The 14,648-nt window shown below is 21.1% G+C and overlaps 1 protein-coding gene across 4 annotated transcripts in view; it reads left to right on the top strand.

The window, feature by feature from the left end:
- LOC122503215 (GATA-binding factor A-like) overlaps positions 1-14,648 on the top strand; it is a 100,464-nt gene continuing 85,816 nt past the window's right edge. For 3 of the 4 annotated variants that reach the window (XM_043613703.1, XM_043613687.1, XM_043613680.1), the window contains exon 1: positions 5,190-5,341. In XM_043613703.1, coding sequence (XP_043469638.1) covers positions 5,340-5,341 — 2 coding nt within the window. In that variant the 5' untranslated portion in view covers positions 5,190-5,339. Of the gene's footprint in view, positions 1,865-5,189; positions 5,342-14,648 lie in introns of those variants that run through there. The other variant, XM_043613695.1, reaches the window with a different exon arrangement.

The following is a 14,648-nucleotide window of genomic DNA, read 5'->3' as shown; positions in this document are numbered from 1 at the left end:
GTTGCAGCCAACGACTGCACCACGCTCTAGTTTATCCTATATATAGCTCCTTTATATATTTAATCGCGGGAAATAAACACGCACACACGCATACACAAAATTACGCGAATTCTTCCATTTTTTTCGGTCTAAATTAAACAATAAATAAATTTAAATAAATTATTAAATAAATAATTTATTTCTATAAATATTTGTGTTGATAAGAATTTTATTTCAAGTGTCAATTAAATTGTGAATGATGTGATTAAATTGAAACTAAAAATACTTTTGTTTCTGTATAGTTAAATCGCAGTCGATGAGCTTTATTTCAAATCGAAGGATTAAGGATTAAGACCAAAGGATTAAGAGCGGAATTAGTGAAATATTTATAGGACATTTTGCAGAGAAGGATTTTGTTTTCACATTCATGGATTTCCTGCCGGAAATTGATAATTTGTTCTGAGAATAATTGTGTCGAATTGAACTCTTCCTGTGATCATCGACATTAAATTACTGCATTATTCGTAAACAACAAACGGAGAGATCATAGAAGTCAAAAAGTGCTTAGTAATAATTAGAAATTTTTTTTGAAAGTCAACAAGAAGAGAATAAGGGCCATCAATACGGATTAAAGATAAAGAGAAGATTAAAGAACAAAAGTAGAGGATTAAAGGAAAGGTTGAAGATTGCACAAAGTCGTCAGTAAAGATTATAAAAGGCACCAGTAAAGATTAAAACTCAAGTGGAGAAAATAAGCTGAATAGAAAAAATACCACTAAATACTTGTTTTGGAAAACAAGATCATTAGGAATATAAAGAAAAATCTAAAAGTAAAGAGGAGAGAAAAACGAAAGAGTAGTTTTTCAAAAAGCGAGAAAATTGTTTCTTATAGTTTGAATAAAAATATTACAGATTCGAAAGGTTATTTAGAAAACAAAATTAAGAAACAAAATTGCGAAAGAAAATTGGAAAACAAAATTAACTGCAGTATAATTTGAATTAATCCCCAAGGAAGTTGGAAGCAAAGGTAAATACCAGAAATTAAATGTAAAATTTGAATTGCTTTCACAAAAAGGCGAAATATTCCTTGCAAACTTTTCGAGGCGAAATAATAATAATTAGTAAAAAAAAATACGAAATTTTCCTAAATATCGATAAAGACGAAGAAATAAACTAAAAAATTGATTTTGTATTATCACCCAAAAAAGAAAAATTAGTAAAGTGTAAATTTATATATTCATTCGATCCGCAAAGAATTTTCAAAGGCAGAGACGCAACGACAACCGTCGGCGCTTCGCCCAAAGATTCAATTTATTTTCCAGTAAAAAAAACAAACACATTTACGAAAAAATTTATCACCATACAAAGCAAATCAGTGGCTAAAAATCCCAATTATCCGAGTCTAATTTTTCGAAAAAAAAATTAAAACTTCTTCAATAAAATATATCTCTATTTAATTCAAATTATTTTCCCCCCGGGCTCTTTTGATTTAGCGAATCAAAGTACATATAATAAAGGCAAACCAAGAAATTCACTTATCGTTCTTTGGGATTTCTTGGTTGTGTGCGACTACGCGAATAAGACTAATTAATTACCGGCGGCTGGGCGGTCGCGCGCGCACGTGACAATTAATTATTTAAATAGACTTTCAAAGTCGTGTGTGAGAAGCGAAGAGAAAGAAAAAATATAACGAGAAGGAGGCTGCACTATATACATGTATATATAAATCCTTGACGAAGAATCAACAAAAAAACAAAAGAGAGAAAAAAAAGAAAGAAACGTATACGAGTGCGGAAAAATTGCACGTGTTTAATTTACCGCGCGACTTAGTTTATCGGATTCAACTGCCGATGCCGGCCATGTCAACCTCAAACTGATTATATACGTGAGTATATATCTCTTCAGGTCATTACACTGACATTTACCTTTTTATATATGTATATACATATAAATCTACATATATACAAACTTCAATTTTTCTTCCTTTTCTATACTTATAAATTTATAATATGAAATTCCGCATTTATAAATTTACATTATGAGATTATTCTCATTTTTCATAAATGTTGTGTTTTTATGCGATTATTTTGATTTATATTCTGAAATTAAGAATACTCCGGGTGTAATTATTTTGGAATTTATATTTTATTTTACGTTTTCGAAAATATTTCGAATAAATAAAACTTTAAAATATTTATACAAAAATATTAAATGAAATATTTTTGCAAAACTATTATATTGAATATTTATACAAAAATATTAAATATTTACACAAAATATTAAAAAATATTTATATGAAAATAATTACTGTAGCAACATTCATATTATTCTCTGAAATTGTTCGAAACATTAGGAATTATTTAATTTTTTTTTTAAATATTTGAGCTTAAAATTGAAATTAAAGTTCCACGGGTTGTTCGTCAGGAAAAATATTTTGGAAATTTGTTATTGAACTTTGAGAATTTCTTCTTTAATAAAGAGGGAATATTCTTGCATTTTGAAATTATATTATGAAATTTTTATTTCATTTTGCATTGTCAGAATAATTTTTGGCTAGAAGTGTTGATATAAAAAATTGTAACATTTCTAACGACTATAAAAATAATAACACGAAAAAAATATTAATAATGATAATAATAATTTATTTATTTTTTTACTATAAATATTTTGATAGTTTTAAATTTATTTTTCAATAATAAACAAAATAATTTTTCAAAAATTCTAAACGTACAAATAATGGACGATATATTTTGTCATTGTTAATATAATAAATCGTAACACTTTTAAGAACTATAAAAATAATTAAATAATAATAATAACTATAATAAAAATAATTTTCCAAAAAATTTAAACGTTCAAATGAACGGTAAATTTTTTCACTGTCAATATAGTAAATATAGTAACACTCCTAACGATTATAGAAATAATATAATAATATTATTAATGATAATAATAATAATAATAATTTTTTATTATAATAATTATAGTAATAGTAATTGTAATAATAATAATAATAATAATAGTAATACACTGAAAAAAAATTTATTTGTTTCAAATAATCGATTAATTGACTATATTATCAATGAAATATTTACTTGAATCAAATAATATTTATTAATATCAATTAAATGGTATTTGAACAACAAATTTCAGTATTTTAAGCAAATATGAACTATAAACCATTTAATTGACTCCAATTAATATTTTTTGATTCAATTAAATATTTAATTGATAATAGTCAAGTAATCGGTTATTCGAATCAAATAAATTTTTTTCAGTGTAGTAATATAATAGTAATAGTACTAGTAATAAAAAATAGTAACAATAAATAGTAATAATAATTATTTTCCAACAGTTCTAAACGTTCAAATGAACGTTCAAATTTACTATAAATATTTTCAAAAATTATACTGACGGCAATAAAAATTTAAAAAGTAAAATAAAACACTTTGAAACTTTGAAAATTATTTTTTAAATCCGTAATTATTAAAAAATAAATAAATTCCAATAAAATTTGAATTCGCGAAAAGAAATAAATGAATTTTGTGCATTTGAACGTTCGGCACTTTAAGGACATGAAAAATAAATATACGATCTAATCAAAGTTCAAGTAGAAGACAATAAATTTATGACTAAAATTTGTGGATAATTGTTAAATAAATAAACAGTTACTGATAAATGTCGAGCACTTGAAGTCATAAAAATCAATTAGTATAGATTTTACTTCCTTAAACATTAAATTAGAAATTACAATTCATTTAAGCAATTTCTGTTTACACGCCTCGGTAGTAATTGCGACAATAATATATTTTTTAATGCCACTTAAAAAACAATTTCTTCATTTTTTTTTTTTTTTTTTTTGAAAATAATTTTGTTGTTTCTTTTTGCAAAATTTACTGAACTGAGACAGTAATTAATATTAATTATTGTACTGTTCAAACATTTTGCCTAGTGATAAATTTTGTTGTTAAAATTTACTAAATAACAAGTAATTTCTTTTCTAAAAGAAATTTCTAAAACAATTTCTTGATTTTTTTTTGAAAAGAATTTTCTTGTTTCTTTTTGCAAAATTTACTGAACTGAGACAGTGATTAATATTAATTATTGTACTGTTCAAACATTTTGCTTAGTGGTAAATTGTATTGTTAAAATTTACTAAATAACAAATAATTTCTTTTCTAATAGAAAATAAATATTAGCACGGAATATTCCATGTATATTCCCACATTTTTGGAAATTTTAAAATGTCCCACCCCGAGTAAAAAAATAGTACGGCTATTTAGAATTTTTTTTTTTGAATAATTTAAGAATATTCCATTGGTACATTAAAAATATTCCTTTGAAATATTCCATCCACTTTTTGGAAACGTAAAAATACGTTGTTTAAAATATTGTAAGAAAATTCCATTGGAACATTGTAATTGGAATATAGTAGGAATATTTCATTTGGAATATTATTTCGAATATTATTTGGAATATTATTTGGAATATTATTTTGAATACTATTTGAAATATTATTTGTACCATTATTTCGAAAATTTTTTGGAATATTATTTCGAAAATTATTTCGAATATTCTTTCGAATATTCTTTTGGAATATTCCTACTTTTTCAGTTGAAAATAAATTGATAATTTTGGAATTCTTTTATTCTATTATTATTAATTATTTTATTCGTTTAAATGAAAGAAAAATTGATTCTCCATAAATAGAAAAATTTAGAAGAAGAAAAACATTCGTGAAAAGTAATTTACAACAAAAATTAATAGGAAAGAAATGTTGATTATTTTATTCGTTCAAATGAAAGAAAAATTGATTCACCCATAAAAAGAAAAATTTAGAAGAAGAAAAACATTCGTTAAAAGTAATTTACAAAAAAAATTAACAGGAAAGAAATGTTTATACTTACAAAGTATATTTTTCAAATTAATCTATACTCTGCATTGTATAATTTAGTTGTAGTATTTTATTTATAATTACAATTTTTAAAATTGATATAAAAGTTAAATTTTTTTTCTTTCATATATAGTATACTGAAAATTATCAGTTCTTCTTTGTATAGTTCAAGAACTTAAATACTATATAAATCATGAAATTGCGTGCACTATGTTTTATCAGCGGCAGGTTATTGCGCGATTGGGAATATGAAATATTTAACTTCGTAGCATGACATTATACATGCATATGTAGGATAGGAATATATATTCTTATCTAGTCTGCCATTATCCGCACTAAAGAACTAAGGCTTTATGTGTATATATATAAACTTCAAAATTTAAAAAGAAAACCAAATGTGTATTTAACAGTGTAAATCATATTGAATATTGTACTTTTTGTGTACAATTTATTACTTTCAATTATAATGTAAGTTTTGTTTTGATATTTTCTTTAATTTTAATTCCTACACTTTTTCCGAATTTAATTCTTATTTCTAAATTCTCAATTCTTTTTGAAATTTTAATCGAAATCATATTTTTGTATTTTTTTACCGTTACTGAATTTATATGCGGAAAATATCGAATACAGATGTCGCTTAAGTTAGCGTCGACGCTGAGCGTCGAAAAATGTTATTGTTTTGAGACTTTTAGGGATGAAAAAGTTACTAATTTCACCTTCATTATTCACCTAGGGACTTAAAAACTGCTAAAAAATTGTTTCATTCTCTTTGGTTTCGTGAAAAAAATTCTTCCGCTAAATTCAGGAACTTAAGAAACTTCATCAAAATCTTATGTTTGTTATCTTTTTACCTTCAACAAATCTTTTTACATTGATTCTTTTGAATTTTTTAAAGTGAAAAATGATTTTTATTAAATATTGAAAGTGGAATTTTCAGTGGAATTTCACTGATTCAGATTTAGACAGTATATAATAATTAAAACGTGTTAATTTGTTACTGTAATTTCTTAAAAAATTATTTTCATCATTTCGATTATTCATTACTAAAATTTTCAACTCAAATTCTTCTTTAAATCAATTTTTTAAAATAATTTTTGTAAAAGTTCTTTCAGAGTTTTCAAATCTTTTTATTTACAATTTAATTTTACAAAATTTCGATTATTCTGACATTCTTCAATTAAATATATATTAGAAATTAAAAACTTCAAAAAATTTTTAAAAAATCCCACTAAACTTTTTGAAAAAAATTAATTCTACAGAATTCTTAATTAAAAGTAATTTTCAAAGATTTTAATTTGAAACTTTTTGAAAATTCAATTATTTCTAAACATTTACGCTTTCAATTATTCAATTATAATCTAAAATTTTAACTGAAATTTCTTTATCAACAAATTTTTAAATAATTGATTTCTCTTGACAAATTTTAATAAAAATTTTAAGAATAATTTTATTAAATTCTAATAAATAAATTGTAGCACATTTTTTTTAAATAATTGAATTTCTTCGATAAATTTTAATATAATTTTTAAGAATAATTACATTTTTCGAGGAATTCCATTAAAATTGTATTAAAAATAATTGAAACTCTGCCAAGAATTTTATTAAATTTTTTGAAAATAATTGAATTTCGGAGAAAAATTTTATTATTTATAATTATTTATAAAGATAATTGAAATTTTGACGAAAATTTTTGTAAATTTTTTAACATAATTGAATTTCTGCGAAGAATTATATTACATATTTTTGGAAATAATTGAATTTCTTGAGACGAATTTTATTAAAATTTCTTGTTAAATAATTGAATTCTTTTGTAAAATTTTTATCGAAATAGTAAACATTGAAAATAATTGAATTTTGGCAAATTTTTGAAATTAATTAAATTTCTATGAAAAATTTTATAAAAATTATTTTGAAAAAAATTGAATTGTATTCGTTACAAAGAATTTCATTAAAATTTTTGAAAATAATATAATTTTTTGAAGAAATTTAATTAAAACTGTATTGAAAATGCATCTAATAAATAAAATTGTAGCAAATTTTTTTTAAATAATTGAATTTCTTCGATAAATTTTAATATAATTTTTAAGAATAATTACATTTTTCGAGGAATTCCATTAAAATTTTATTAAAAATATAGTTAAAAGTCTGCAATGAGTTTTATTTTTTATAAAAATAATTGAATTCCTAAAGGGAATTTTATTATTTACGAAAATAATAATTGAATCCCTATGAAATTTTTATTATTTCATGAAGATAATAATTAAATGTTTGCGTAGGATTTTATTAATTTTTTTTTTTAAATAATTGAATTCTTTTGGAAAATTTTTGAAAATAATTGAATTTCAAAAATGAATTTAATTATTTCTAAAGATAAATGAAATTTTTTGTTAAGCAATAAATTGAGGAAAATTTTTGAAAATAATTAAATTTTATGATAAGAATTTTACTATTTTTGAAAATAATTGAATTTCTGCAATCATTTGTAATTGTTTTAAAATTCAATTTGTTTTAGTATTTTTAACTAAAATTCTTGTATAAATCCATTAGTTTTAATAATTAATTAAATATATTATATTAAAAATTTAACTAAGTGCAAAAGAATTTTAGTTATTACAATTTTTTAAAAATTTAGGTTTTTTAAAATTTCTAATTAAATTCATTTTAAATTGAAATATTTGAAGTTCATTTATGAAAATTGTAAAAGGCAACTCTTTTAAAATTGAATTAATTTTGAAATATTGAAGCAAAATTAGATTTCAAGAATAAACACAATAATTTTAGACAACAATTTTTTCAAAATTTCGATCAAAATTCCCTGACTTTTCTAGGTTTTTTCAAGGTTTATAAAATTCCCTGACATTTCCAGGTTTGCAAGAGTCTTTAATAAACCGAATTTATTACAAATTTTATTCGCGCAGATTATCTTGAAAATTCTTTACACACTCACTGAACTTAAGATACTAAATGAATCAAGTTTTTTTTTGCAAGCAAACGGGGAAAAAAAACTCCCCTGCATCCTTTTTATTATTTTTTTCTAAAGAACATTTTTAGACAGAAAAGTTTTATGACTTTAATAATACACAACTTGTTCCTGAATTTATGTACGGAAAGAAGCATCGAGAGTCAATGGATTTAAATTTTTCAATGATAGTATATTATTAAAACCCTTGGCTATATATAAAATTGTAAATGTATAAAAAAAAAATATTTGTATATGTGAGAGAGGCAAAATTTGTATTTATATGTGTTATGTCTATCAGTGAAGCTGAAAATTCGTTGAGGCATGGCGGCACCTTCATGACTCTTTGCTCTCTCTGTGGTTCTTTCTCTCTTTCTCTCTCTCTAGTCCTTCTTATCTAAATAGCCATTTCCCGCAGAAAAAATTGCAGATAAGTAGTTGTATACATAAAGTACCTCATGAATTCTATTTATTTACGCACCAACACCCGTATATGGACACTTTAACCTCATGCATGTGCCATATTCTTCTTGTTGTTTCCTCCTGCAAATATATATATGTGACTAATTTTTCAGGAACTTCAAGAAACAATTGATTTTTCATTTTTGAAAAAGAATTTTTTCCTAATAGGAGTATTTTTGAAGCTAAATATACTTAAGTTCTTGTCATATTGTAATCAAATTGTTTAAAACGATTCAATTATTTTCAAAAAATATTCGAAATTCAATTATTTTCAATATTCAGTATATTCATCAAATATCGCAAAAGAATTCAATTATTTAAAAAGAAATTGATAGAATTCATCCAAAATTAAATTAGTTTCATGAATAATAAAATTTCCACAGGAATTCAATTAATTTAGAATAGCATTTTCAAAAGAATTTCGAAAAAATCAATTATTTAACAAAATTTTTATACAATTTTTTACAATAATTCAAATACTTTCAGTAATAATAATATATATATATATATATATATATTTTTTTTTTTTTTTTTTTTTTTTTATATATAATTAATTTAGAATAGCATTTTCAAAAGAATTTCGAAAAAATCAATTATTTAACAAAATTTTTATACCATTTTTTACAATAATTCAAATACTTTCAGTAATAATAATATTTTTCATAGAAATTCAATTTTTAAAAAAATTTTTGGATAAAATTCTAAAGAAGAATTTAATTATTTTCATAAATAATAAAATTCATGGGAGAATTTCAATTATTTTTGATATTATTTTAAATTAATTAAACGAAAAATTCAATTATTTTAACAAATAAAGTTTTCCACAAGAATTCAATATTATTTAAAATAAAATGTTCAAAATATTTATTATATTTCAAAAAAATTAATTATTTAAAACAATGTTTATAAAAATCTTATGAAGATGTCAATTATTTTAAAAAATAACCAAATTTTTCACAGAAATTCAATTCTTTCTAAACATTTTAATAAGATTTTTCGCAATAATTCAATTATTTTCATAAATAATAAAATTCAACTCAAGAATTCAATTATATTTTTGAAAATTTTAATAAAATTCTTAGCAACTATTCAATTATTTTCATAAATAATAAAATTTTTCGCAGGATTTCAATTATTTTCGAAAGTAATAAAATTCTTCACCGAATTTCAATTATTTAAAAAAATTTTTAATTAAATTCTCGTAAAAGTTTGAAATATTTTCAAAAGTAATAAAATTCTTCTACGAAATTCAATTATTTTCAAAAATTTTAACAAAAATCTTAGCAAAATTTCAATTATCTTTGTAAATAATAAAATTCTTCTCCTAATTGCAATTATTTTCGAAAGTAATAAAATTCTTCACCGAATTTCAATTATTTAAAAAAATTTTTAATTAAATTCTCGTAAAAATTTGAAATATTTTCAAAAGTAATAAAATTCTTCTCCGAAATTCAATTATTTTCAAAAATTTCAACAAAAATCTTAGCAAAATTTCAATTATCTTTGTAAATAATAAAATTCTTCTTCTAATTTCAATTATTTTCGAAAGTAATAAAATTCTTCACCGAATTTCAATTATTTAAAAATTTTTTTATTAAATTCTCGTAAAAATTTGAAATATTTTCAAAAGTAATAAAATTTTTCTTCAAAATTCAATTATTCACAAAAATATTTGTCAAAATTTCAATTATCTTTGTAAATAATGAAATTCTTCTTCAAAATTCAATTATTTACAAAAAATTTTGTCAAAATTATCTTTGTAAATAATAAAATTCTTCTCCAAAATTCAATTATTTTCAAAATTTTTTATAAAATCTTGGCTAAATTTCAATTATCTTAATAAATAATAAATTTTTCTCTGAAATGTAATTATTTGAAAAAAATTTAATTAAATTCTCGTAAAAATTTGAAATATTTGAAATTGTCATAAAATTTTTCTCTAAAATTCAATTATTTTCGAAAATTTTAACTAAATTTCAATTATCTTTGTAAATAATAAAACTCTTTTTCAAAATTCAATTTTTTACAAAAATTCTTGTAAAAATTTTAAATATTTTCAAAAGTAATAAAATTTTTCTCCAAAATTCAATTTTTTACAAAAATATTAGAATTTCCCTCAGGAATTCAATTATTTTCGAATATTTTAATAAAATAGTTAAATGGAAATGAATTATTTTGAATACAATTTTTCTTCAATTTTTTTGAAATAATTCAATTATTCTTTTAGATTTTAATAAAATTCTTTGAATTTAATTTATTAGCGCAAGATAAGAAAGAAGTAAATATTTTTTATGAAAATTAGGAAAAAGTCAGAAGAAAAAAAAATATGGAATGGAATTTTTGTCAGTTTTGTAAACTGTCTAAAACGAGTTTTCTTTGTCGTCAAGTTTTTAGATTTTAATTGATCTTAAATGGTATTAGTATTTAAATAACATTATTTCTTTATTACAACAAAAAAACAATCACAACTTCTTTTAAAAAAAAAATATTCCGCGAAGTTAATATTTTTTATAATATACAACAATAAGTTTACACTCCCATTTATCGTGCAGTGAAGACAATGTAATTTGTCATAACGAAATATCATAATTTTGTTATCTAACTAATTATCGGCAATTTTAATTTCTTTTTTATCGTTAAATGTTTATAACAATTTTATAAAAATAATGTCAAGGTTGTATTGATAATATACTTTAAAAAAGAAAAATTGAAATAAAAAATTTATTATATAGTTCATACACAAAATTTATATTCATATTATATTTATAATATGTAAGCTTCTGTGTTTATATATAGTTGCACAAAATTATTGTGTACGCTATTATACGCTATTCCTGTTTTTTATTTTCCTTTAAAACGATACTATGTGCAGTTTATGAGTTCAAGTACAGTGTCCAATTAAAGTGGAAAACCACCCAGTTTGACAATAATTTTCTGCATTTGAAAATCTCGCTCGTTCGCAAGAATTCTCTTCCCCATTCCTAAGTGAATTTATGATTATATGTCTGATTATAATCAAATTATTTATTATTGATTAAATATTGAGTAATCCGTACAAATTTATTATTATTATTATTATTATTATTATTATTATTATTATTATTATTATTATTATTATTATTATTATTATTATTATTATTACTATATTATTACCATTAATATTATAATTATTGTTACTATTATTTTTACTACTATTATTATATTAGTTATTATTAAAAATAATTACAATAATTAGTTAAATTTGACTATTTTCGTAGCAATTTTCAACTAATAATTAGTTATTAGTTATTCTTTAATAATTGTTGAAGCAAAAAGTAAACAAACCTTTCACTAAAAATTAGTAATTTATAACTAATTAAAATTTAGAGTAAAGTAATTTTAGTAATTTTAATAGTTTTCTATTTTTCTTGTCCCTAAAGTTCTGCCAACGTTTAAATAACCGATTTTTTTTTTACTTTTTTATGTTTGAATTTTAGTAAAAAAAAAATATTAATTTACACATTAAAAAATGAATTGTTTACTTAATTAACATTAAATTTATTTTTAATGTTTCAAAAAAATTTCGAACGTTAAAATGAATAAAATATTTTTTCAATATATGAATATTTTGATAAATTATTCATTGAAATAAAATTGAAAAACACTAATTAAATATTTTGAAACTTTTAAAATTATTTTTCAATACGTGACTCAATATTATTTATAATAAAAAAATTTAAATTTGAAAGAGAAATAAATAAATTTCGTTTATTTGAACGTTCAGAACTTTGGGGACATTTTTCATTTCTCAATAAAAATGCAACAGTATTTGAAAAATATCAAAAAGTAAAAAAAAAAGTTTCTTTATTTCAACATTCAGAACTTTAGGAACATTATTTTTCAACTAAAATCAAAAAAGTTATAATTCAAAACGATTTTATTAAAATTTTTGAAAACTAATTTAATTCTCAGAGAGAATTTTATTAAAATTTGTGAAAAAATATATAACGATTAAGAGATGACTTTTAATTTTTTCCCCAATCTAATTATTATTTCCTCATATTCAGAAGATTAGACATTTTTTGTTTCCTGAAATATATAATATAAATATGGATTAACCCAATTTTATAATAAGATTTTAAATTTAAACTGTTTTAAGCTGGATTCTTTTTTTCCAAATGCAACTTTCTAATAGTTGAATTAAACAAATATATAAGTATAACAAAATATACATTTTGTGCAGTAGTAGACAACTTTCATTTTAAAAATAAAAATAAAATGATAATGTGCGTTATATTTTTAGAAATTATATACATATATATAGATTACTCTTTCTCACTTGTTTCTGTGAAAATTTATTAACATTTCAAATGATAGTTATATATACATATTTGATTAGAAAATTAATTTTGAGAATATAATTCAAATATTATTACATACTATCACTAAATATTAGAGGAAATTAGTTAATTTTCTTGGAATAGAGAAAAAAAATATTAAAATGACACTTTGAATAATTGCAATTATATTGAAAATAAACAAATAAATTGAAATTACGTTTAAATCACATTAACTTTCAAAGAGAAAGCTGAATTATAAATATTGTGCTTTTTTATTATGACGAAATTATTTTTTGTTAATAATAAGTACTGGGGAAATTTTTTTATCAATAATAATTGATAAAAAAAATTTTTTTGATACAAAAATATTTTTTGTTGAGAAGTATTATTAAAAAACTTTTCTTTTGTTAATAATTATAAAATATTTTTCCCCAAATCTTTATTGTTACAAAAATATTTATTTGATAATGATTATTTTTACGAAAATATTTCTTTGTCAAAATGATTATTATTACAAAAATATTTCTTTCTTAATAATTATTATTACAAAATTGCTTTTGTTAATGATTATTATTACAAAAATATTTCTTTCCTAATAATTATTATTACAAAATTATTTTTTCCCACATCATTATTGTTACAAAAATATTTTTTTGTTAATGATTATTATTATAAAAATATTTTTTTCTTAATAATTATTATTACAAAATTACTTTTGTTAATGATTGTTATTACAAAAATATTTCTTTGCCAATGAATATTATTACAAAAAAATTTCTTGTTAATGATTATTATTATTTTTTTAAAGAATATATTTAAAAAAAAAAAAAAAAACATTTCTGTTTATTGTTATTACAAAAATATTTTTTCCCAATAATTATTCTTGAAAAATTTTTTTTCGTTAATAATTATTATTATTGTTTCAAAAATACACGAAAAAAAATGATTATTGTGACAATCGGATAGTTAATATAGAACAAAAAAATTTTTTTTTTATTTCTTAACAATGCAGATTTGTTACAATAACAAATCTGTTTATTCAACGAAAATTTTTTTAACAACAATAGAAATTTGTTGTTATTTTCTAACAATTCTTTTTTCTCAAATCATTGTTACAAAAATATTCTTTTAGTAATGATGTTAGAAAAATATTTTTTCTCAATAATTATTGTTCCAAAAATATTTTTTTTAATAATTATTGTTCCAAAAATATTTTTTAATAATAATTATTGCTCCAAAAATATTTTTTTAATAATTATTATTCCAAAAATATTTTTTCTCAAATGATTATTATTGTTACAAAAATATTCTTCCCTATAACAAAAAGTTAATGTGCGACGCGCTCCTTTCTTCGAAGCGCGTCAAATTTTCACAAATGTTGAATTAAAACCTAATTAATATAATATTGCCTATTAATTTCTAATTTTCCGAATAAAACCAATTGGAGAAACAAAATGAATCAAAAAAAGAAATCTCTCTCTTTTTTTTTATATATAAAGAGTGTTTAGATATATACTAGATGGCCGTGAAATCGAGGCACTTGAAAAACAAGACGATGAGACGTCGGGCGACAACTAATTAGGCCTAAAAACCCACCAAGAAACTTCATAGTCTGCCGCCTTCTATATAGCTTTTATATATATACATTTAATTCAGCGAGAGATTTCGAGTGAGAAAAGAATATTGCCTTGTTCTCTCGATCACACCATATTATAATATAAGGAATACCTTTTTAAAATAAAAAAAGATTCTAGCGCCACTTCACAAGCTGTCTGCTGACTAAACCAAAACTAAAAGTTTATTTTATTTTCTGTTCTTTTTCTCTTCGTCTGTGACTCTCTCTTCCTCGAAAAAACACAGGCATCTTTCGTAGAAAAAAGTACCTTTTTCAAGTTTAACTTCCATGGAATTCGAAGGCTAAAATTCCCGGAAACTGTATGATGGGTCGATTTTTAAAAAACACAGCGCAGAGGATTCTCCTTGTGGTTTTTTGAGTGAATAAAAATGTGCACATTAGCATTTTATTCAACGAGTC

Source organism: Leptopilina heterotoma, unplaced genomic scaffold, assembly GCF_015476425.1.
Source record: "Leptopilina heterotoma isolate Lh14 unplaced genomic scaffold, ASM1547642v1 Lhet_108, whole genome shotgun sequence".
Lineage (NCBI taxonomy): Eukaryota > Metazoa > Arthropoda > Insecta > Hymenoptera > Figitidae > Leptopilina > Leptopilina heterotoma.
Note: the sequence above shows the minus strand (reverse complement) of the source record. Positions and strands in the feature narration are given on the sequence as shown.